Source organism: Pomacea canaliculata, linkage group LG12 (assembly GCF_003073045.1).
Source record: "Pomacea canaliculata isolate SZHN2017 linkage group LG12, ASM307304v1, whole genome shotgun sequence".
NCBI classification, from domain to species: Eukaryota; Metazoa; Mollusca; class Gastropoda; order Architaenioglossa; family Ampullariidae; genus Pomacea; species Pomacea canaliculata.
Window position 1 is genome coordinate 19,521,388 of NC_037601.1, and position 25,467 is coordinate 19,546,854.

Sequence of the window (25,467 nt, forward strand, 5' to 3'; positions counted from 1 at the left end):
TCTCCTGACTTTGCAGTTTTATTTCTTTCTACTTCTCCCTCTCTCTACGCTTAAGTTATTACAATCATTTTTTTCGGGAAAAAAACTAAGTAATACTGATAAATATATGTCTGAATTGGAGTCTGTTGCCAAGACACGTTCGTGTCTGAAGATTAAGGCCCCAACAAAACCGTCTGGGGTTTGACTTCAAGGGCACGGCCTGTCCCTTGCTATATCGGTGAGATATGGCTTCCATAGAAAAGAACTATTGGATTTCTTAGAGTTACTGTCGATACCCAGAGGGCATCGTTATATTGATTCGTAACCGTCTATAGCCAACAGCCACGAGTATAGACTAGTGCCCAGCTTTCAAAGTAAACTTGCACAAACTTGAAGACTGTTTCTAAGACACCGCACTTCCAGTGGTTACCCGCGGTGATGGTTGTGGATTGGTAAGAAAACGGTTTCCTAGCATTCGAGCTGCTCCTCATTTCAGTCCTGTCCCATTCATTTCAGCTCCCTTTTGTCTTTTCTTCTTCAGGCAGAAATCACAGGCATTAATGGTGCTTCACAACACAAGCTACATTGCATTGTGCACAGCCAGCAGGGACATGATACTCGGTGTGTCGCGGGTCCATTTAAAGTAATTTGCACTTAACGAGCTGAGATGAGAGAGGGTATGGAGTGTGGGGGATCGTTAGGGCCGAGGAAGAGAAAATAGATTTTCACAGCGGCTGTTGTTCAAGGGTAGAGAACACCTGCTATTGTCCTTGTTGTGCATGGCATCATTTTTGTTGCAACTCGAACCCGGGCGGTTTGGTTAGTAAATGCCTCCACCTTGATAACCAGCTGTCTGGTACAATTACCAAATTAAGATTATTAGCCATTTTCTATTAATCGTTTGGGGTGGAGGGGGCTCCATGTCCTGGCTGCTATAGTTTATGGAGTATAGCAAGCAGAAGGTCAGGAGTTCAAGGTTTGCTAGGCACTAGATACCACCCCTCCCTCTACCCTCCCCCTCCGCATACACACTGTATTTCTGAGGGAGGGTGAACAACAGCATGTTATCTTGTTTGTTGTATTTATTGCATGATTGTTTTAAGGCACTCGGCTTACGTTCCTTACTTTGGTAAGTGTGTGTGTAGTTTTAAAAGAGTGACTCAGTTTCCATTTCGAAAACAGTTTCTTCATTTTACATGCATCGGTTCTTGTGTAGGCAAGTATAGTTGGTATTTTGTGTTCGTGCGTGCGTACGCGCGCCTCTGTGTGTGTATGTTTGTTCTTTTGCTTGTTTTAAAGAGTGTGTGGTAGTGTATAGTGGCTGAGAAAATTTCAAGTGCATTAGCTCGAGTGTGCGCCACTTTAAAAAAATTAAATTCTAGAAGTGTCGCTTCTTGCCAACTTTCATTTCTGTGATTGTTGATTCTTGGGATGACAGCGAAAAGTCCATTTCGAGAGTCTTTTGTGGCAACTGAAGATCGTCAGCTTAAAATTTTAAGAGCATTAATTTGTGTGAGTGCCAGATCAATGTCTGCATCATGTAGCTGTATGTGTAGGTTTTATTATTATTATTCAATTTGAAGAACGCGTTTTCCCGTGTGGAAACGGGGGAAAAAAATGCGCTGTACACGAATGTCCACAAGCAGGAGCACTCAACTACACAAGAAACACAAGGGTTAGCAAACCGGTGACACCATGGCAACCTTGAAAGATGTGCTGACGAGGTTTGATGCAAGAGAAACACGCATTTGGGTCTTAGGTGGTCTGTTTAGTTGTTTGTCCATGGAATGATGTTGGTCCGCGATGCCTTTTGACTGTATATCAGTGTTGTTTCACAAGGACCAGTTCGGGTTATGTGTTGACATAATGGGTGGGGAAAATGCTGATCAGCTCTGGTAGCTCGTTGGTCAGTGCCTGCGGAATATGTTTGGGGTGGTACGATGATCAGTGTGTGGGTAACATGTTAATTGTGATGGCCAATATCTGAAATTAAGGTGACAAAAACTCATTGGAGAGTCCCTCCCATCCCCCTACTACAGGGGTGGGCAATTAATTTTCCCAAGGGGCCGGATGAGAAACTGGAATGGTTCTAGAGGGCCGGATGAGAAACTGGGATGGTTCTAGAGGGCCGGACTAATATAGTTAACTCAGTTTTACCCAATACTGTATATATAGTATATATACTGGCGGGCGGGCCGGTCAGAGACAGGAGGCGGGCCGGATCCGGCCCGCGGGCCGGCGTTTGCCCAGGTCTGCCCTACTATCATGATCAATGCTATTTTAACATCAATTTTTCTTCATTATGTCACGCCTGAATTGCATTTCTCGTTAAATGAAAATCATTCTTATATATTAGCTGATCTTTCGTCCTTCCTATCAACCAGTAACCTCCCAACTCCTTCCGTCGATATCAATCAAAGATGTCGGGGTTCTCTTTCTGCATTCTGCGTGTTGTAAACTGAGTATTTGTAAACATGGTCAAAATAAGCACTGTAGCAGTGATTGTCAAATCACAGTCTTTGTCGTGAAAGTTTCTAGATGGTGGTTTCTTTTTTTTATTTTAATTGCACAATTAAAATGTGTACGTGAAAATTGTCATAGACTGACACGTGCCCTGAACATTGCCAGAACCTGTTTGTACCGTGAAACTTGTCAGAATTAAAAGTCAGTGAACATCATCAAAAGGAACCGTTGAGCTGAGAAGCAAACAGGGTTTTATTTGCTCGTCGTCCTCGCTGAACGCGCAGCTCAAACAGCAGACAAAGACCCGGAGCCCTGCAGACGTGTGGGACCGAGGGCGGGATCCGTGTAGCAGGAGAAGGGAACTGATGCATATTGCATGAGGCTTGGAACGGCCATCCGAGTACCGAGCCGATAAGTGACGTGTCGTCCCCGACCCCCACTCTGACTCATCACCACCCGTACTCACCTCTAATTAAGTGCTGTTAATTAACTAGTTTCCATGCCCTCTTCTATAGCAGGCTGCTTTATAATGAATCGTGGAGGCAGATAGCTGAATGGTTAGAGCGCTGGCGTTCGATTCCCGTGTAGCACAGCTTTTCTCCTGTCGGGTACACGTAACTTGAAGGAGGGTTGGGGAAGGTACGGCAGGGAGGAAGAGGAGATGGGTACAGCTTTCACTGCTGGCCCCAAGAAAAGCGAGGTCTCTGACAACTCCCTTCCTAACGATCTGAAAAAGGTCATGACACGACCTTTACCTTGTATTGAATCCAAGGACACGTATGCACGCACACCCTCCATCAACATCCTCCCTCTACACTCTACAGAAATGTCTTTACAAAACAAGGGCTTTACATCGGAAGTCTGACTTTTGTGTCAGTGTCCTCAGGGGGCGGTTCGGGGGCACAACGGTTAACGCCTGTCATGACTACAATGAGGATTGGCCGTCCTGGGTTCAGACCTCGTCTCGGGTACACCCCACATGTTGATAAAACTCCATTCCGTTTTCGAGATACGCGTCTACAAACATCATTCTCAGAAAGAGGCGAAACTCGTGGCGTCACGTTTGTCCACTTACGCCTAATTAGCATACAGTCCCAGCTCTCCCATTGGCCGAAGCATTGACAACGTACGCGTGCAAATGTACAGTCCTGATGTCAGTGCTTTTGCTTTCCTTCTGTGCATGCTGATGTTTGTATCCGTGTATATCGAGAACAGAAGGTGTGTGTTCGACCAGCTTTGGAGGATCGGTATCTTGTACAGAGCTCTGGCCAGTCGTTAGATGTTTTGTATTGTGGTCATCTTCTAACATCAGAAAAACTCATCTTTAAACGGTTGGTGAAAGGGGAATGTTTTTATGAAAGTATTTGCTAGGTTTATAGTTGATGACACTTGTTATGTCGAGAACTCAACAAAAACAAAACAAAGGTACGATCTATATTCCCCAGTGGGCAGGGTGAGCCTTGCTGCCATTCTGTCTCAGCAGCTGCAGAGGATAATGTCTTCGACCGCATCTGACTTTGGCTCGAGCACACGATGTTGATCGCCAATATCTGGGCGGAAAGTGAGGCGCTTGGAGCAAATACAGTAGTTCCATCCATTTCAACCCCCCTCTACATACTCCCCCTCCACTCCCAGCCAGTAAACTTGGTATTAGTACACAGTGGATATTATTAGTACACGGTGGATGTCAGTGGATGCTATTAGTACACAGTGGATGGTAGTAGTACACTGGATGGTATTAATACACAGTGGATGTTATTAGTACACGGTGGATGTCAGTGGATGCTGTTAGTACACAGTGGAGGGTATTGTACACAGTGGATGGTATCAGTACACAATGGATGTGTCCTTTAAACAGCGCGAAGTGGACATCGTCTCCAGAGATGGCGTTCATCGATTTCTAGAGGAGCCATAGTTCTTTGCGTAAATGAATTCTTCCCAAAGATTGTTATTTCTTCACAAGGACCGGTCTTTTGATGTGGAGGATATTGGCGAACAGCACGATGCCGCCAAGATGAGACGCTGCCGACATTCTCTTGGGTTTGCCCGGCACCTGCAAGTCAGTCTGCTGGACAGACCCTCCATCTGCACTCCAGTAGCCTCATCTTCAACTCAGCCCCATTTTTTGTAATTCAACCCACACCGATTCTGCCAAACATACTCAAATGATGAAGCAAACATCTGAGCATTTCGTACTCATGTTTATTTTTCTCTCTCATGAAGAGTCATCATCAATAAACAAGCTTTTCTTCAGTAGCCTGCAATTAACCATTAGAAATCTTTGAGCAATAACGAACCCAACTTGTAATCGAATGAACAGTAACTGGAATCTGTTTAACTCATCCCTTGTTAAGACCTGAAAATAGTGAGTGACGATGCTCACTGTTGCAATCATCATCATCATCATCATCATCATTATCATCATCATCATATAGGAGATGAAGATTAAAGTAGCGCCATGTCTAATATGCTGTGTAAGCTACGGTTGAATTTAATGGGTACCTTTTAGAAACTATTTCATTCTCAAGTGTTGACTTTTAAAAAAACATCAGTTTCGTCAAAATAACCCAACGACATGAAGGTAGACCTGGTAGAAGATTGAATTATTTCATGACAGTGAATGCGACTGTCTGAGTACTGTGTGAGCAGGATGGCTTTTTTCAGTTAATTAATCCGCTTTGTTCTGCTTTAGAGAAAAAAAAAATAAAAATTAAAAAAAGTTTCATTTGCCTGTACAAACACGGGAAAATAAAATGAAAAAAAAAAGTAATTGGACGTCGAGACTGGACTAGATAGAGAAATTGAAAGCGGGAGCGAGAGAGCGAATGAGAGATGAGGGTAGGGATTGATTAGACTGCAACTCTCAGGAGGATGTCAGGAAAAAATTACTAGACAGTTGCTGTTCCTGATACATAGTGTTAGATACATATTTTAAACATCTGATGCACCGCCTAGTAAATAATTTCCGATGTGAAAACAAGATTTTGAAGCTGTTTTCTCAGTGGCATTGAACATGACAAGAGAAAGAGAATGGTTTTAAAAAAGTCTCAAGGATGGGGACAATAGGGAATGTGGTGATTGGACAACTCTTCTGACTATTGTGGGCCATCAGAGAGAGAGAGGAAACAGATGAAAGAATGTCTAAAAACTTGGGAATCTTTGTTATAGTAAGTTTAGCTGTACTAGTTTACTACTAATTTCTAATTTCGAACAGCAAGTGGGGTGAGTGTTGTGACAGCAACTAAGACTACATCGCGGTGAGGTGGCAGTCAGAAATATTAATATATTAATAAAGAACTTTTGCTTACAGCTTACAATTTATGTTAAAGAATATGATCAGATGTTGTTTGTGTGTGTGTTGGTGGGGTGGCCCCAGATGGAGAATGCGCTGTCCACAAAACACTCGACACACACAAATGGTGGACATAAAATTCCCTTTACCAGAGTGAGGCAGTTGTCTGATTGCGAAGGAACTCTTTGTAAAATATTGTTTAGTTGATTCTCATCCTTACAAGCATCTGCGCGTGCAATTATTCCCTCCTCCCCCTGCAGCATCGCGCTCGCCAGCGAAGTCCTAATGGAGCATGGAGATTTCCTGGCCATGTTTATCGACAGAAGACCGGAAGGCAACACTGTAGTGTCTTCTTCTCTGGTCCTTCCTTTGGCCGGATGTGTCTGTCCTCACAAGAATAAAAGCATCTTTGCTGCCGAAGATTACATCCGCGCGTGCTGCTTCCTCGCGATGGATAATATCGCACTGAAGGACGGACTTGATGAGGCCGACATGTTTACAGTTTGTAGTTTGGGGCTCATCATAGATGAAACAGTTTTGTTGAAACGACAGGTTTACAAGCAAGCTGTAACAATCCTAGATATTACAGTCATTGATATCAGCTGTGTGCTTGTTAACTGCCAGCACACCTTGCTCGTTGTCTGGCGGACACACGTGGATCAGTCATCTAACCCTTCATTATTTATTTGTTGTTTGTGATGATCAGGCTTGTAGAAAAACAGAGGACTGGGATATGTTAAAGAACTGGCTTGGGAGGCTATAGGAGGTTCAATATAATTGTGGTGCAGAAACTTTGGTGTTGATGAGATGGTAGGGGCTACTTGACTTTGTCCCAAAACCGTTTGTTTCCTTCGACATGCATCGGTAGTTTTGCCAAATTTAGTCAAATGTTGACATTTGCCAGGTTAGTAAGGACATGAAGGAGAAGACAGAGGGAGGAGGGAAGGCAGGGAGGGGGAGCTGTCACAGATGTCATCACCTTCTTAGTGTTTATAGGGTTCGGTCAATTATGATGCTGGCGATCAAACCAGATGCAAAGATCAGCCAACCGTACTGCCGAGAGATGCAAGCTGTATTTATTTAGCTCCGGACCCATCCCGCGAGACTATTAGACCATTGATCTTAGCGAACTCGGCCACACAGCTCCGCATGTCAGCTCCAAGAGAGCTCCGGGGGGAAAGGGGGGATGGAGCTGGGGAAGGAAGGATTGTGGGGCCGGCTGAGTGACAATCGATGGATACGAACTGTGTGGCTCAGAAACGAAAGCTAGACCTCGAGAGATGCGTGGGTGAGGCCCGGAGCCAGCAGGCCTGGACAGGAATCCCTTTCACGTGTCACCAGCCACCACTTTCTTCTGAGCACTACTCAGCTCTCGGAGGGGAAAAACGAAACTGCTATTTAGTCGTTGAAAGAACTCACCTTACCTCTGGATACTGCCGAGGACCAATCGATGTTCTCATTCATTGTTGTTATTTAGTCGTGTCCTTTGTAGGCGGCAGCACCGGTTACTGTTCGACCGTTTGACATCAGCTTCTTCAGTCCAAGCTTAATTCCAGTATTCAAATATACTTGCTTTAATGTGATGTCTTGTGACCTTTCAGACTTGATGTACTAATAACAGTTATTTCCAGCTTTTAACACAATTTTCTAAGACTTACTTTTTGTGGTGAATAGCATTGTTCCAGCTTCAGTAAGTCTAGAGAACATCTTTCCTACAAAGTCTCTCCATTTGTCTGTAGCCGTCTGATCCTAGAAGTGTTGGATGTTTCTAGATGTTTCTTGTGTCTGGAACTTTACTTAGACCTCGAGTATTGTGGAGATGGTAGGTACCCGCCATAAGTAACTGCTTGGGTAAAGAGGATTGCGAAGGACGCTTCTGTGCATCAGCATGTGAGTACAGCTCTGACCTTTGACCCTTGGTGGAGAACCTCACAGGAGTCAAGTCTTCACTGACCAGTCAAGTCCTGCCATCGTCTTAACCTCGCTGTTATCCTCGTCTGATGCGAGTGCGAGTTGACGGTGGTAGTGTGGTTCACCGCTAGGGGGCACGAAACTATTATATCGGCCGATATTATGTCGATTTGTGCCCGCTACCCCTCCCCCTCCACGCTGGTTGTTTTAGTCTTTTTTTTTTTTTTATAGCTATGGCGGCTGATGTTCTGCCTGACCTTTGACCTCAACGATTTCCTTTACAGCCTCTGTTCTGTGAAGTCTGTCACTGCTAGACCCTGTGTCTTTGGTTTCCGAACAAAAACCAGGTTGTCTCTTGACTTCGTATGGTCTCCGGTGTGGCAACTGTCAGCGCCTGTCGCCAAAACGGTGAGAACTGGTTGTCCCTGGTTCAGATCTCGTCTCGGACACGCTGAGGTATTTACAGGGCTGGCTGCTTTACTGTGATATATTCTTAGTTGCTGGCTCGTTGTCAAACACTAATATCCCCCTCCCCCTCTTCGTAATCTTTAACCTACTTCGTCGTTATTATTACTTTATGCAGGCTATAAGTCTGAGCTTACCGCGTTCAAATCCTTTGTTTTCGTGCTGGCAACCGACAAAAAAAAATACTTGTCACATTTTGTTTGACTTACAAATCTTTGGTTAACTTGCCTACGTCTTCCTTTGACATTTCTCTGTCCTTTCCCTGTCTTCACCTACAAGGGGTTTATAAATAAGACTTCTATATTTTGCCCGCTCGCTAAAAATAAACAAATTTTCGCAGAACTTTGTCCTGAGCTGCACTTTAAAAAACATGGATCGCAGTCTTGGAGTGAAACCTGAGTTCGCTGGCTCCCAGACGACGTGATTGCACGCGGCTTTCTTCTTTCATGCGTTGGGTCACGTGTTCAACCAACGTGGTGGTGACGGCGATGTAGGTTGTTACCGAGGTGGACATTCTGCAGGCAATGCTTTGTTGTGTCACGTGCAGTTGTCTAAGGAGAGAAACCCACCACCACCACCACCACCACCGGCAATCACCACCACCACTGGCAACCACCACCACCACCACCGGCAACCACCACCAGTCTTCTTGTGTTTTTAGCTCGTGACACGAAGTCGCTGCTGCCAGCGGTTGCCTGTTGTTTTTTCTCACATCTCCGTTATCAAAGCGTTAAAGAGTGTTTTTCGTGTCACGTGACACTGGGAGGGTAAAGGATGGGGTGTGTGCAAATATCGAAGAGAATTTTTTGTGTTTATTTCGTGCTGTATACAAAGTAACTCGTAGCTTTAACATCGCAGTTGATAAAAGTGGGAACGGGGATTGTTTGTGGTGAGAATTGTTTTCCTGTGCGGTTCCTATGTTACCTGCGGCAGTGCGGATCTTACTTCTCTAGATTGCTGTCTCACAGCATGAAGCTGTCGTCTCTGGACTGCTGTCTGTCTCAGGGCGCGTCACTCTTGAAAGCTCTACCGGTCTGAGTGAACAGTGAACAGGCTCGTGATGTTTTAACAGAAGTTGGCGGATCTCCCAATATCGACCTAATTCTTGCTGTAAATATTACATGAGATTTGTGCAGAAACTATTTTTACAATTTCTGTTGAAAAATATTTGAGTAATTATCGCAAAACATTCACTCGACCAGACCAGATTCGACATCGTGCGTGCTCAGATGTAAAACTGTCGTGCTTATTCACTGTGAACACACATATTCGTGAGCTATTTACCTCATGTTAAATGGATGGGCAACAATCAAGATATGGTAAAAGCCGAGGTCTAAGGTCTGTGCATGCAAATGCATGAGGTCGACAGCACGAGTCTACCCGCTTGTGTATGTGTGTGTCGGCGCGCGCGTGACGTATGAGTTAGTAATACAAATATTTGTTTGTTTAAATGTTTGTAGTCTGTCGTGGGGTGTAGGGGTATATGTACACAAGTTATATACCTCAGCCGTGTAATCCAAACGAGACACATTATCGTAAAGCTCAGGTTTCGCGGGAGAAATTAGCGGCAAACCGTGAGGCAAGTTATTCCAGCCACTGGACCATCGATCCGCCATTTTGCCGTCTGTGTGCCAGCAGTTGAACAGTTCAGGTGGACGTTGGCAAGAATAATAAATTTGAGGTTTCCACTGGGTGCCATCGATTTTTGCTTGATACAACATTTTTTCTTCCTAGGGTTCTTTTCTTTCTTTCTTTTCTAATATTTAAACCTTCGTTCATAGTTTTTGATCGTACGCTAGCACAATCCTGATTTATGAGATGGCCTTTGGTCGAAACTTGTTTTTCAGGCTGCATAAACGATGGTAGGAGAAAATCTACACGGATTCATCTCATTTGTATTGTCTAAAGAAATGTGGATAAATTTGAGAACTTTTTAGTAGACTGAACGGGAAAACTCACGCGTTCGTGCGCGTGCACACATATATAAAGTTTTTATTTGTGTTTTAAAGTAAAAAGATGAGGCCATCCTGAAAATGGGGATTTAATGGAAATCTGGATTTGTGTTGGAAAGAAATCCTTGAAGATTTATTGGCATAAGCTCAGCTAAAGTATGAAAAAAGGAAAGTATGTAATCCGTTGTCGTCCTCTTGTCTTCTTACTCTTTCTAATTTACAGTTTGTGCGCGTGCGTGTGTGTGAAAGAGTGAGGATGTTTGTTTATAATGATCTCGACCATCTCACGTGGTGTCAACTGTCCAATCTCGTCAAGCCACGTCTCGATGAACACACATTGTCTTAAGTGTGCTACACTACACTTCGATCTTTCTGTGACAAACCTTCTCTTTAATTTCTTATTTTTCCTGTCGTCGTCAAATCTCATTGTAGTTTGCCGCTCGCTCGTTTCTGTGGTCCTGCTTCATTGGCGGGCCTGCGGGCTGTTGTGTTGTGTGTTCTTGTTGTTTTGTTTTCAGGTTTTTCTTTTTCTTTTGTTTATTTTTGGTTTGGTTTATTGTTTTGTTGTTGTTTGTTTTTATGTTTGCTGCAGAGGTAGCATTTAGGCCAAGGAGATTATCTGGGATGGCTCCTGTTCTGTGATACCCGAGCAGCTGTCACCAGACACGACTGCAGTCATTTACTTCCGCGGTAAACGCTGGAGGTTATTGATGTCGTTCCTTTCTTCTTCTCCTCCGATATCGATCAGCTTTCCGTTAGTGTGTGGGGGTTCCTTTCTCTTTTGTTACTCTTTTTTGTTACTTTTTATAACTTTTCTTTTTGGACCAGTTATTCGAGATTTTACGAATGGAATGCTCGTCTGCATTTTTATGGCCATTCAGAGCCAAGTCCTTCATCCACTTTCCGATATCGACGATGTTCAGACATTGCGTTTTCTATTTCGAACACGGAGTGACAGATACAAAGGCACATGTGGAACAAAAACACACATGGAGGTCTGGTCATACGAAACCATGGGGGAAGTCTTCTTCCTCCGCAATTTGTGTCAAAGTTTTGCAGTGAAGCGAGAAGAGAGACGAACTTCGCCTAAAATGTCTCAGCAAAGCTTGGGTGGAAGCCGAGCATCAGTAGGGATACCTTCAACATTATATATATAATCCAGAGCATTAGTTTTACATATCATCCACTTTTTTAAAGGGCTGCCAAAGCCAAACGGGGATTAAGCCAAAAGTCACTTGAAAGTTAAGAGAACATTTGTGGGGTAATCAGTTTGCTACCATTTAAAATCGGTAAAAAGAAAATGAGAAAAAAAAAATCTACCTGTGGGTCTAGTTACTGACATCCCCGTAAAACACCTGAGCTTGGAGTAGACGGTAATGAGCTGTAACCCAGTCAGCGAGCTGTAATGACTTCACAGGACACCACAGCTTGCTCTCCTTCGCGAACACACGAGAGAACTGCGTGCACGTGTAGGTGAGGTTGTGTCTTCGCACGCGCGCATACAAGTGTGTTTGTGTGTGTGTTCCAGAGATTGGTGTCCATCATGTACGTGTCACGTGACATATATCTACCTGTTTACCTGTAGGCAATTAGATGTCCCCTTCTCCCTCAAAGACAACTAAACGTGTCATCCCATCTGTCATTTAGTGTTTACAAACTGTGAGTACAGTCATGACATTTCTGACAGTCGCTGACTTTTTCAGTAAATGTTTTGTTGTCGGAGAAACAAGTGGAATAAACATCCTCTCTGTGAATGCGTGCGTGTGAGAAAGTGTGTACACCTGGGTGGCTGGGTTGTTTACTTTCCCATTTTCCAGTTATTTTCCCTCGTCCTTCTTTGATTAATTTTACCAGCGGGAAGAAGTACAACATTGATCAGCATTTAATACCCGCGTCAGCAGTTTACGATTTGGTCTCGGGTGGAAAACTGGAGCTTTGGTGTGATTCAGTTCTGTCTCTGTGCTAATCTTTTTCATTTTGCCAGAAATACAATGATGCCGGGAGGCGTTGCGAAATGACTCAGAACAGCTTATCTGGCGAATATAAAGTTTCCCAGACATCTGACATTTGGGTTCCGTGGCGCTGAAACTGAATTCCGTTGTTGTTTTATTTCTCGTTCTGACTTTCGCGCGAACCCACCATGATCTTAAACACAGAGCTATATGTCAACTCCTGTTTGAACTTTAAAATTTACTATTTTCAGCGTTAAAGGAATAAAGGATCCATGAAATGAACACCTACTCTTGAAAAGTTTATATCCCCCTCCCTCCTTCACTCATTTTCTAACTTTTCACACGCACATACAGACAGTTGTGAGGGGCTGACATGGACGTGCACTCACACCCTCACACCCTGGTGACATTTTGTTGCTGCTTACTGTCTGTGGCAATCGTTTGTACCCGTGGGGGTGGGAGGGGTAGGGACAGAGGGGTTTCCATGACTGGGGCAATTAAAGAGGCAGAAAGTGTGTGTGCGCCAGATGGAGGCCGGAAGAGCGCGAGCTCAGGCATCAGGCAGTGACGCACATCATCTGCCTCTCCATCCGTCTTGTCATCGACTTCCCCATCGCTGTACAGACTGGCGAGTATCCTGTGGGTGAAATGTGTTGTCTTAAGACAGCCGGTGGATATTCGGATTTCTTTGTTTTGTAACAGGTTCCATAGTGGCCGTAGATTAGTGAACTAAAGACAGATATTCTGTCTCCATGGGACTTCATGTAGTAGTTGTGTCAACAAGTTTCCAAGGTTCATTGCTATAGCTCCTTTCGCTGTTCATGAGACAGACATCTCCTAGGTCGGCATATTGGTGTATTTCTTCTTCCATCCTGCATCTGTCACTGTATTTTTTAGGCTTTTCTGCATCAGAATAGTAACACTAGTCGTCTGCACTCATCTGCAATCTTCTGGAGTCCCTCGTTCTCAACAACCTTCATTTATCTCGGAGCATTGTTGATGATGATGATGATGATGTAGTTTTATAGCGCGCCAGTATCCGCATCACAAAGATGCGCTCAATGTTGTCACCTAACCTTCATTTATCTCGGTGCATTGTTGTCATCTAACCCCGAACAGCCAACAACATGATCTTTTTTATCTCTGGTTCAGAGTTAACTGCACCGAGCCAGGGTCAGAGGTTGCATGTTGTTGCCTTTGTTCTGCAATCAATACTCTGTCATTATTGTTTCCTATCTTCCAGTTCTCCATTACGACCAATTAAGATACCTATCTCCTGGCCACAGTGACAATATTTCTCCGATGGGTTGGGTCAGCTTCCCAGAAAGGAATGGCTATATGTACGAGGGAGGCATTGGGGAGGTGACCGCTACTTTCAAGTCGTTGGCCCCTTTAGGAGGAGCGAAGAAATGGAAAGAAAGCGAGAAGATTTTTACTTTCTTTTCTCCATGCATTGGTTCTTTTAAATGTGATCAGTGTTACAAATGAAGGTTCACTGTTTTGACAACATGTCTTCGAACATTCCAAGCCAACATATGCATTGCTTCACAAACAAAACAAAACAAAAATGATGAAACTAATGTTTGTCAAGCTAATGAGAGAACTACGATTGGTAACCTATTCGCAACTTAGAGATTAAACTTTGTATCCCTCAGCTGGTCTTTAAGTGACAACTTTCTAAGTATTAAAGTCAATGGACTGTGTATACCCCGCGAAAGTTCTTTATAAACCCATTCACCTCCCAGGTGTCTGGACATCTCAACCAATGTCCACACAAACTCTTTGCCTTCGTCGATGGCTGACAAGAAAGGCGACACCACGCCATCAGTGTAATGGAGCAAAGTCTGCAAGAAGACCACTTACAGTATTGATAGCAGTAGTCTAGACACGAGCAAGACAACACCACTGAAACACCAATTACTGGAACTGCTGATGGCGCAGTTGGACCACCACCAGCCATTGCGACAACATCCACCAGTCAGCTGCAGATCGTCGCCGTAATCGCCCTCCAGGATGAGGTCATGAAGTCAGACACTCCTCCCAGCGACCTCCAGGCCAAGATATATTGAATATAAAACAGAAATAGAAAACTGACGGCAATGTGGATGAGAAACTTTGTGTTTCCTGTTATTTACTAATGTTGCTAGAGTCAGAGCAGTCAGCTACATGTAGTATTATAATATTCTGCCATAATGACAATATCGTTGGCCGCCACGAGTCTAGAACCGCCCCCTGGTCCTCTCGGTATCGTTGCCAGAGTTTAAGCGACCCACTAGTTGTAGGGCAAGCTGATAACCTCGGGGTTAGAGTAGCGGTGTCGGAAATCAGAGACACACTAGTCGGTCGATACCTTATAATGCAGCATTTCTCTCGAATAACTGAGCTGTGGAATCGGAACCTGGGGGTAAGGAGGGATGGGGAAGGTAGGGCGGATAGGAAGAGGAGGTGACCACTGACCTCGCAAAAAAGCTGGCCTCGAGAAAGGTGAGATTATCGTAACACCTCAGTCTTGAACAAGTTAAAAGTTGTGACTTAAGACTTGTAAGAAGAATTATTGTGATCTCTAATTGCTAACTATTTTAAAGAGGTATTTGAAAATTTGTGCTGATCTTGAGTTATAGTGCGCCTGACCCATCCAGCTAGCGACATTTCAAAGGACTAATGGGTAGCACATTTTTTTAAAATGATTAGGTAAAGCTCAGTCCAAGATATTCCTAAAATCTGGGGGAATACCCTCTTCCATTCTCGAGGTACACCGCTGCAAGCATGACCATGCACAGGTCAAGGTCAACAACATAGACGTCACGATTGTTCATGGATACGGTTACATTGTGAAGACCTTACTCACTGGGTAGTATGTCTGTGTACAACCCTGACGTCACAATTTGACCTCTTTCTGTGCATGATGATGGTTTTAGGCGTGTATCTCAGCCAGCAGGCCTCTGAGTCATCACTCACAGCTGCAGTCAGAGGTTAGGGGTGAGCAAGACATTTTTTTTTGTTCTGGTTTAGGGGTTGTTTTTGTTTTTTTGGTTTTTTTTTGTTTTGTTTTTTTCATGCAAAATTACGAGTGGTGAAAGAGGCGCGTTTCTTCGTTCAATTAACCAAGACCTCGCGTTGGAGATAAGAACTTCTGAAGCCGGTCATCCAGCTCAGAAGCGCCACCACTTCGAGGTCTGACATAAGAATTTAACTCACTGGACCCACAAGTCCATCGACCCGCCATTGGAAAGTCTGGCGCGTGACTGAAGTCTGGAAGTCGGTTTGCGTGCGTGACCGTCAGGAGACTCTTCTCTCGCATTATCTTCCCTTGGCCAATTCCAAGGGTAATGATAACAGAAGAAATCAGACGAGGGAGAGAGAAACAAGCCACAAAAATTGGTTAGGCTGTATGGATTTTCTTCGTCCTTTTGTCTCCATTAGGTAAAAAGTTCTTTTTTAATCTGCTCCTGGCTTTCGTTGTTCGAGGAAATCGTTTTCTGTGAGTTTTTCCCCGCTGTCTCAGTTTTTGTGGGGTTTAGCTGAGAGATTTCCCTTCTAATCCTCATAATGGTTTTTCGTTGGACATATTTCCTGAATATCCTGCAAGGTGGAGGGACCGTTGTCTGATAAACCACTCGCTTCAGTGTTTTTGATGCAGACTGCGAAACTTTACTTTGCTGGAGACAAAAATAAGCTGTGGTTAGTTAAAGAGGACATCCAGGCAGTCTCGTGTTCAGTTTGTATTATACCTGGCTGATCAATCTCTATTAAAAGCCGGACACCCTGTTGCTTTTTCCTCCCCGGATGGCGGCTGAAGCACAAGGGTAGGGGGACACGCCCAGTCTCGGCTAGCAGGAAATAAGGTAGCGGTTACAGTGGGGGGACCCTGGTTCAAATCACGTGTCGGTTAGTGGTTTCTGTGGAACACAGCCAAGTGGAGGTAGCCATGGGTATGGTACTACTGCAACAGATTATCAGATGTGTGTGTATGTGTGTGTGTGCACAAAGTACAGATGTACACACGAGTTAGAAATTATTGCTGTACACGTGATCACCTGTTTATGTCGCCACCTGTCATCATTCTGAAATATGTTTTCACAGGGAGGAAACTTCACAAGTGGAGAAAGCCAAGTTTGGAGAGTTATGTCAGGTGAGGGTCACAACATTCGATTCTCATCGTGTGACTGTATCTCATGTCTAGAGTGTTATCGTTTGTCTGAAGGCTGCCATCGTTTTTAATGTTATTCTCATTTTTGTCATTGTCTCACTCGCTCAGCTATGTTCTTGCTCCCAACATTTATTTTAAAGGACAGGATCATATAGAACCAACAGTCTAGGGATAGGTGATAAAGATTTCAGACTGAGGGTCTGTAAAGTATGGAGATAGTAAATCTTAGTAGTACGCAGTTAATATTCAACACTGTGAATTGTTTGTAAGTTTTAAAAAACGATTAACGATCACTTTCAACAAGCAACCCTCAAGGCAAATATAGACGACAAAAAAGTTCAGGAAACACTTGACTTTGCAACCTAGAGACAGAGATGAAAAAGATGGGGTACAGTTGCAGCCAGATGTTTTTACAATTGCTTTTGTGACCTAGAGACAAAGATGAAAAAGAATGGTTACGGTTGAAGCCAGAAACGGACCACCTAGCTCCGCGACCTGGAGACAAAGATGAGGAAAGATGCCAGGTCGACTATAGTACTAAGTACGTGACAGACATAGAGACGGCGCCATGGCCTGTTCTCCAAGAAGTTCCAGTGGAAAGATTACATAGTGTTGCCTGTTGACTACGTGATAGGTAGATGATGTCCGCTAACGACGACTACGTTAGTTAACGTAGTTAGGCTTCTCCCTACGTGAGACTGAACGACTGCCGTCACGTGATGCGGCCTGTTGCCCTCGTGCTGATGGTCTGTCCTTTGTTTCAGCACGCGCCTGGACGTCTGTGGTTCGCTCGCTACGTCAACTCACAGGTGAGAAACATGAGGACAACTCTTCACTGCACTGCAGCTGGCCTCCCCACTCCCCCCGATCCCCCTGCTTCCCTTTGTGCATGTGCATGGGGGTGATGCAGGGAGGTTGGGGTGGAGGGCAGGTCGGCCTCGAGTTCGCCGACCGCTGGCTTCAGCAGTTGTTTGTGATGTTGTGTCAGTCGTCAAGCTGTCGACTTGTTTAATGTCATAGTTAAACCACTTGGGCTAGATTGTTTAGTCTCTCTCGCACGCAAACAGGGTAATGCACATCCTGTCAATATACACTTTACACACATAAAGATATATTAGATGAACCCTCATGATTGTAAATCTCAACGGTGTGTGTGTGAGAGAGAGAGAGGAAACAAGTGCTTGCGAGAGATAGTGTGCGTGCATTCATGTGTGTAGTAGAACTAGTTGCTTTTGAAAATAATCTGATTCATTTTTTCCTGAGAGATATCTGATGCCTTTTTTATGTTGCCTTTATCTTTGTGCTGCATTTAGTTTTATCATTTTATTGACCTTTGCCCTTCCTGTGTCCACAATTCACGTGCTGGCAGCGCGTCAACAACAAGCGAGTCCCAGAGCAAATCTTCTTCCGCCTGGTGCAGTACCTGGCTGTCTGTCTCTTCGAGTGCAACGAGGCGGAAGACTTCTCGCCAGCCAAAACTTTGATGAACATGTGCTTTACTTTCTACTGCGACAGTAAGCTGCAGCCACCCCATCCCCCGACACACACACACGCACGCGCTGGCAAGCATATATGTACTTACTGGGATGCTAGCGACCTCAACACAAAGTCAGGCAGTTTTTGGTGTGGGATTTTTTTTTTGTGTGAGGTGGGGGTAGGATAGGGCGTTAGAAATGTCCTACTTACAGTGCAGATACTGAGGACTTTGTTGGAAGCTTCTTGTTTTCTATTCATGAAATTTATGATTGCAAGAGACTACAGCGCCGTTAGTCTGATCCTCGATAGAAAATCTCTAACGACTTACCATCTGTCGCCATGACAACGCAAGCAGACGTGCACCATAGTGACGACACCAGCTTTGTGCACGTTGCGCGAGCTTTATATTTTGCATGCATCTCAAACAAAACATTTTTTTTTCATCTTCCGTGGATCTGGTCTTTACGCCTTCCATTTTAAGCGGGCATATCAGTGTGTGTGTGTGTGTGTGTTTTCTGTGTGTGTGTTTTCTGTGTGTGTGTTTGTGTGTGTGTGCCACTTCACAAACTGTTCACCTCTTTGATGACTGGTTGCTGGCGTTCGTCTCAGGCAGACGTTGGTTGACATAACTTGATGGAGACATGAAGGGTTTGAAAGGCCAGGCAATAACGGGGAGTCATAGAAACAGTGACAGGAAATGGAGTGATTAGAGCTCACCCGTTTCAGGACACGATTTTTGAAGTGGCAAGCATTGGCTCAATACACTCCATTCACTTGGGGACGCTAGACTTCTTGGAACTGGTCTGCAGCAGGTTTTGTTTTGCTCACCTCAAGAGAGCCGGCAGAAGAGGAATTAGATTAGGCCTAATACACGACACCAGATGTGTTTTTATTTTTACCAAAACCAGTTTTGCTGTTTCGTTAACTGATTTAGCTCCAGCATTTTTGCGTCTTTTGTCACAGTCGTGGCAGCAAGGCTTCCCGGGTAGAGGACCCAGTGAGAGGGCCAATGGCCCACAACTCCTCGATCTCTACCGGCCACTCCGTCACCGATCTCCATTTGCCAATATTAGTGTCAGCACAGCAAGCCACATCGATCGTTTGCCAAATACTTGTTCAACACACACACACAGCTGATGCTCTCTGGGATGCAGCAGTCCAGCACGTCCCCGCCCACGCGCTCACGCAGGTGGCGGCGAAGGAATAGGATGGGGCGCCCGTTGACCTGTCTGTCCTCTGTGAAGCCATCAGCAGCTGGTGGCCACCACGCATGTGTAATAGGACCAGAACGCTTTGACCCTCTGCATGATGAGATTGTCATTCCACTTGGCTGGCTGCTGGATGATGAGGGTAGTCAGAGTGAGAACAGTTTGTGTCCGGCCAAGCGAAGGCATCGCCGGATGTCGAAGACCCTTAGTGGGGAGGTCAGGTATCGGAGGTTTGCCGCGTACGATTGCGTTCTTTGCGGCGAAGACACACGACATGGTTTGCGACATGGTCATGCATTCAGCCATCAGATGATGTGGGGGAGGAGCTCCTTTCTATCGATTGTTCTGTAGCTAAATGATTTCAGCCACTTTCCCCTTGCAGAAACAGAAAGGACAACGGCAGTTATTGCATGTCCTGCTCCTCCATCGATGTAGCAAGTGCAGCTCGACCAACACACACACACACCTCTCACTTAATTTAAAAACGTTAAAACCGTCCCATCTCAGGAATGTTTGAGAGGTCATTCACCAGAGGACGCAACAAATATCCAGATCTCCTGATCAGGGAGTAATGCAGAAGTTGGTCGATCACCTACAGTTCACGAACCCTGGAAATTGCCTTCTAATGGATGGGATCGATCCGGCTGTATGGCGCTGTCCTTGTCTGCAGTGTTCACTTCAGAACATGTTCCTCCTTTCTGCAATGTATACAGCTGGAGACTATCATCTTTCTCCAAAGCTCCAAGTATTGCAACCCATGCATCATCATAAGCGCAGGAAAGGCGTCAAAAGAGACGGCGAAACTGGTGCGCAGACAGAAAATGAATCATAAAGTGGCATTAGCCTGACTTTCCCCTGATTTTCCAAGCCATGAAACTCCGCCATTTTTAAGAAAGTCCTAATCCAGCTACAATGCATCCACTCTTTCATTTTGAGAGAGAAGGTGTGGTGTGTGTGTGCACAGGTGCTTTTAATGGGGAAACATGATTATATGTATGAATGAGTTATATAAATCCTATGATTATGTTTCAGTGCCTGGTCCAGGGGGGGATAAGAGTTTCCTGTACATGTTTCTAAAGGACCAGCCAATCTGGCAATCGCTGCGCTTCTGGAATGCAGCATTTTTTGATGCGGTGCAGTGTGAGCGGTCAAGGCGACCCATGCCCACCAAGTATGTTTACCTAACGCACAGAAACCTGTTTTATTCCCCTAACTACAACATTGATTTGCCTTTTGATTACTTCTCTGACAGTCTGCTTGCACATACAAATACACTAACACAAACATTTCCTTCTCTTTCTCTGTCTTTCCCTTTGATTTATGCATGTATTATGTATGTACACACATATGCAAGACACATAAACAGTGAGGCAGGTTGGAAGCATCTGCTTTCACATATGCCTGTACAGCTGTTCCCAGCAGCAAAGCAGCAATCCGGTCGATCAAGACACAGGTGCAGCCGACATCAAGTCCAGGAGGGCCTTCATTTCCAGTGACTTGACCGTGACATTAAACAACCCAAACTACTACTTCATCTGTGAAATCAGCAGTGTTGGAGCAGTCTGTCCAGAGAGCTACTGTTTTTAGAATTGGACAGATTTCCCAGAAGACATTTAGGCTGGTCCGACCAGACAATAAAGTGATACCGGGAAGCTGATGACTTGGAACCAAGCCAGGACATTTTGACAGGGATTGCAAAAGGCCTTCCAGATTTTCTTTATGGAAGCTGGGGTTTTTGTTTTTTTTTAGCAAGCAGTTACAAGGATTATTTTTTTTTTTCAAGCAGATATTTTGAAAAATATTTGTAAAATTAATTCTTGCTAAATCAAAGTGTTTAGTCTCTTTTTTATTTGTTGACCTAGGGAACATTAAATATGTGAACATTAAATATGAGAATTTTATTATTATTATTTTTATTTTATTATTTATTATTTCACATATTTTGTCAGCTTGTTAAAAATGCTACTGAATAATAAGCCATTCACTCAATATAGTTATGCTGATTTTGTAAAACTGCTTTAACTTTTTCATCCATTTGCTTTGGAAACAATTAAAGGAATTTGAGTTTGCTGAATGTTTCTTGGCGAGCCAAAACTTCCATGCCCACCCCCTGCCTTGTGTGCATGCATGATGCATTCTTGTGTTTGTACATATGCACACACATGTATATTTGTAGTACAGGACAAAAAAAAAGGCTGTGAAAATGAATTATTAACAAACTGTAGGAAATTTTTAGAGTTTGGGGTCTTAGAATTTGTGAATTTTGGTAAGGAATATCTTTCCTATTTTCAGTTCTGCTGCAAATGATACCATGACTGATGACCGTAATTTTCAGGAAAACATCACATTTGGCCAGCTTGGGTGAGTTCTTTGCAGACTAAGCATATCCCAAAACTATTTTTCTTTTGAGTGTTTGTTTTCTGTTGTTTGTGTGATTCATTCACAAAGAAGCTCTGTCATTGCTAAGCTCTTCAGTCCTTGTATGTAAGAAGTTAAAAAATCTTGCTGAATATTGGAGCACAATTGCTATGTTTCCCTCTATCTTCAGGACATTTGCATGCAACATGAGAGCATTTGGTCTGAGCCGTGAGCTGTGCATGGAATTCCTGAGAAAACAGTCCACAATTGCTAACCTAAGTGAAGGTTTGTTATCAGTGAATGCTAGTATTTTCCAAGATGTAATGGAAGCTGTCTGTTAAAATGGAGATAAATATTACAAAATATTCCTATCTCAAATAATAAAATTTTCGCTTTTAAATACATATACAATCATGTTTTGCATTATTAGAGCTGAAGTAAATACATTTTATATGTTTTTTTTAAGCTGTAATTAATAAAGAGATTTTAGTGTTAAATTATGGCATTATGATTCTATTGCTCCAGACCAAGTGAAACTTCTACGTGACAATGTGGACAAGATGAAAGACACCTAAGGCTGTGTTGCTGAGAATTGAATCAGTGATAGCTGCTTAGAACTGTCACATTCCTTAGTCAGCATATGGTGGATGTTTCCATTGTCTCAACCACAGTGGTTGCAAGAAGCTGCTTCACTACTGCAGAATTAGTTTGCATTCTGTTTTAGAAAGCAGAGAAATGGTGATGTTAACTCATTAAATTTTCTTCTCTGCTCAGATCTGGATACTTTTGTAACCATTTCAGCGACATTCCTGCTTCAGATGACGGAAGTGTGGTAACAGACTATAACACTGAGTTACATGAAGTGTAACGTAGCGGCAGGATATTGTGAAAAGAACAGACCAGGTCTTTCAGGACATAAAGAAGCAGAATCTTGTGAATGGGGAGAAGTGCATGTCCAACCATATGCAGGTGCTGTTTTCAATTCCAAATGTTTTTTCTTTAAGTTCTGTCACATGCATGAAATCGATACTTTATTGATTTTGTGGTTTTTTTTTTGAGACCAAGGAAACCAGATGGAATATGGATGGTCGAATAAGATACGACAAGGGCAAGTCCCCAAGAGAAAATTCATTTGTATTGTGTTGCAGTCATGCATTTGTAAATCTTTCTTTGGTGTTCTGCAGGGCAATGTTTTGATGTGCACACTTACATACATAATATATTTCTGTCTACACAAATTATTCTGTCCATTCATACATGAATTTAAAGATCGTTCAAATGCAACAGATCAATTTTTCAGTATGCATGCAGATAGGCTCCTGTGCCTCTGGTAGTGATGACAGCATCAGGTGTAAGCTGAAGCATAAATAAGAACCTAGTGAGGTGGTCCTTGTCTGTGAGGATGGGGGAATTCGATTACAGTTAATCTGAAATTTGAGTGGTGACAATAACAAGCAAGTAATCAAAATTCAGTATGCCTAAACATTTGTTGATGAAGAATGCTAGGATGGAGGCAAGTTTTGTTGAGAAGTGCAAGTACAGAGACAAAGAAACCGAGTGAAGTATTGGGCATGTTTAGACTGTTGGATTTCACCATGCTATGGCCTGTTCTCACTTGGTGCCCTTTTGAAACTTATGAACTGTTTATTTAATTTCCCCATTTTTTGTGGGAGGTGGAAGGGAGCAACAGGGTGCCATGTTATAAAAAGATAATGGAAGTCATAGATACTGAATCTTCAGATATTGGAGGCACAGCTGTACATAGTTTTTACGTAATTATGTAACCTAAACATGCTAAAGTACCTGGAATTTTATGTTTATGTTACATAATTTCTGGTTACTTACATGTTGTGACATTTCTCAGAATGGCAATTGTCTCTTTGGAGAATCAGTTAAATTGAAATATGAAAGTATTTGCATTGTTAAATGTCAAGCCTTTGGTAAAGTCTAAAGTTCAAATAATTAGGTAAGAAAAAATGATGTGCTCCATTTCTGTCCTGTCCTTCCTGTAGGACACTTGCCCTCCATTTTTCCAACATTACCACAGTTCTAACATAATCAGAAATGTAGCAACTCATAACTCAGCATAATTTTTCTTTCTAATAGTAATAATGAACATTTTACATAGCGCTTTTCTAATGATTTGCTCCGAGCACTTTACAGAAATGAAATACAGACTGAGATCTTTTCAGCTTGAAAGACTTGTTTTCCTTTTCTTATTATAGTGCATGGGAACAGACTTTATCCCACAGTTTGACTTTCTGAAATCAGGGAGGTTTTTTAGTTACATGCTACCAATAACAGTAAAATTTTTATTCTTTTGTCTTAATGAATCAGTTGTAAAGAAAAAACACAGGGTTCAACTTTATTCTTGCTATTTTGATATTTCTGTTATGCTCCTCTATGTTTTTGAGTCAGTCTAGTAGCATCCCAGGAAGCATATTTTCTGTTTGGATGTGACTCCTTTTTCCAGAGTTTTTTCCAAGTACTCCGATTTCCTCCTATCACTCTTCTAAATACCAAATAAATAAATAAATCACCATTTATCGCAGCAGTTCAACCATAGTTGGAACAGGAACTCATTCCTGCTACCACATACACCAGTTTTTGAAACATGGAAGTGAAACATGGAATTCAGAGAAACAGTATTGCACAGGTCATGAAAGTGAAAAAGAAAGTATCCAGGTACCTGAATAATTTTAACACTAATTTTTTTATATACATGTAACTCCAAACTAACATTCCTTATTTAAAATACATTTACATACCTATAACTCCAAACTAACATTCCTTATTTTAAACAAAAAAAAATGCATGTACATTATTTGCTTATGATAATGTAGCAAGTTATCAAGACTAGCAAATAGAAAATGTATTGCAGTATGTTGTTGTGACCCCTGATCAAATTCGGCATTCTCCAATAGGTAGGAAGAAGGTACACATATCCTTAAGATGCATTTGCTTGCTGCCACAAATGAAATAAATCTTGTGGAAACATCTGAAGCATGGCTGCTTACTGTCATGGAGAAATGCTTTAAGTGTATTGCTTACATGGCATCATGGATAAAATACCAATGTAAATATTTTCACGATGCTGTTCTACTATAATGCTGTTCAGAAAGTATGGAATGTAGAGAATATCAAGCTCTGTTTTGTTCCAGCATGCCAGTTAAGCTTCGGGTGTTTAGTGCTGAACATGCCACGAAATTTAAAGTTGCATGTAGTAGTGTGCAAGATTACCAGTAGCATGCTCATTCTAGATGTGTGACATACATTTTAACCAGTCAAAGCCTTATTTCACAAAGAGAGAGTCCATCACAGTGGTTCATGTGTTTTTACCCTCACTCCTAGTGTAATTTCTGCATGTATCAGCACCTGTTAGTTTCTATCTGTACCCAAGCTAAATATGTGAAATCATTTCAAAACCTTGTTTACTAGAAAAACAACTTTTGGGGTTCCACCCCCAACATACCATTTCTCAGTCAAGAGATAATGCTTTGTCTACATTCATATCAAGTCTCTAAAAGGCAAGTTACCAACTGCTGTTCCAGCACCTTCTGCTCACGTGGAGTTTCATACAAATGATGTGGCAATCGCTAGCTTCCCAGACACCTAGACAGAGCACCTTCTATCTCATACACTCTGTATGATTTCTTCTTGTGGCTGTAACTGGCCAGAAGAGGGCAGGGAAAATTTTATTGTGGTTGTATAAAGTTTCCATCCCTTGAGCTAGACTATTTCAAAGATGCTGCAGCAAAAGTTTGAAAAGGTTTGCATGATGAACAGGCAGGGTTTGGTTACTGAAACAAGGTCCATGTTAGCTAAATGAGGAATAGGATATTGTAATAATGTAATTTTTGCTTTTATTGACTGCAAAATGTCACGAGCTGATCATGGTTCAGTGGTATCAGCTTGACTGAGTGTACATAGATGTTGAAATGTAGATGCATTTACTGGTGAATGAAGACTTTTTTCCCCAGCAGAACGTTGTTGCTCAGTGAGAGTAAAGAGAAAAGTAGTGATGTATTTTTTATTTTGTCTCTTTGTGTGTGTGAAGAAAAGAAAGTGAATAACATGGTTTCTCTATCTAGCTTTTTGTTAGGTAGGTCAAAGTGACATGGTAATAATATGCATTAACAGCCTACATGTTCAACAACCTACAAAGTGGCAGTCTCAGTAAACAGGCTGAAAGAAGTTTTGATTCGCTTCAATGACAAACTCCTCCTCAGAGCCTAGCCTCAATATCCCATTATATAAAATA

At 42.9% G+C, this 25,467-nt stretch overlaps 1 protein-coding gene across 2 annotated transcripts in view; it reads left to right on the forward strand.

The window, feature by feature from the left end:
• The window catches only part of LOC112576878, a 34,435-nt gene extending 9,203 nt beyond the window's left edge, over positions 1 to 25,232 (forward strand). For both annotated transcript variants that reach the window (XM_025259696.1, XM_025259697.1), the window contains exons 3-9: positions 16,098 to 16,146; positions 16,929 to 16,973; positions 17,534 to 17,678; positions 19,881 to 20,019; positions 21,141 to 21,209; positions 21,397 to 21,491; positions 21,732 to 25,232. In XM_025259696.1, coding sequence (XP_025115481.1) covers positions 16,098 to 16,146; positions 16,929 to 16,973; positions 17,534 to 17,678; positions 19,881 to 20,019; positions 21,141 to 21,209; positions 21,397 to 21,491; positions 21,732 to 21,781 — 592 coding nt within the window. In that variant the 3' untranslated portion in view covers positions 21,782 to 25,232. The remainder of the gene's footprint in view (positions 1 to 16,097; positions 16,147 to 16,928; positions 16,974 to 17,533; positions 17,679 to 19,880; positions 20,020 to 21,140; positions 21,210 to 21,396; positions 21,492 to 21,731) is intronic.
• The last annotated feature ends 235 nt before the right edge of the window (positions 25,233 to 25,467 follow it).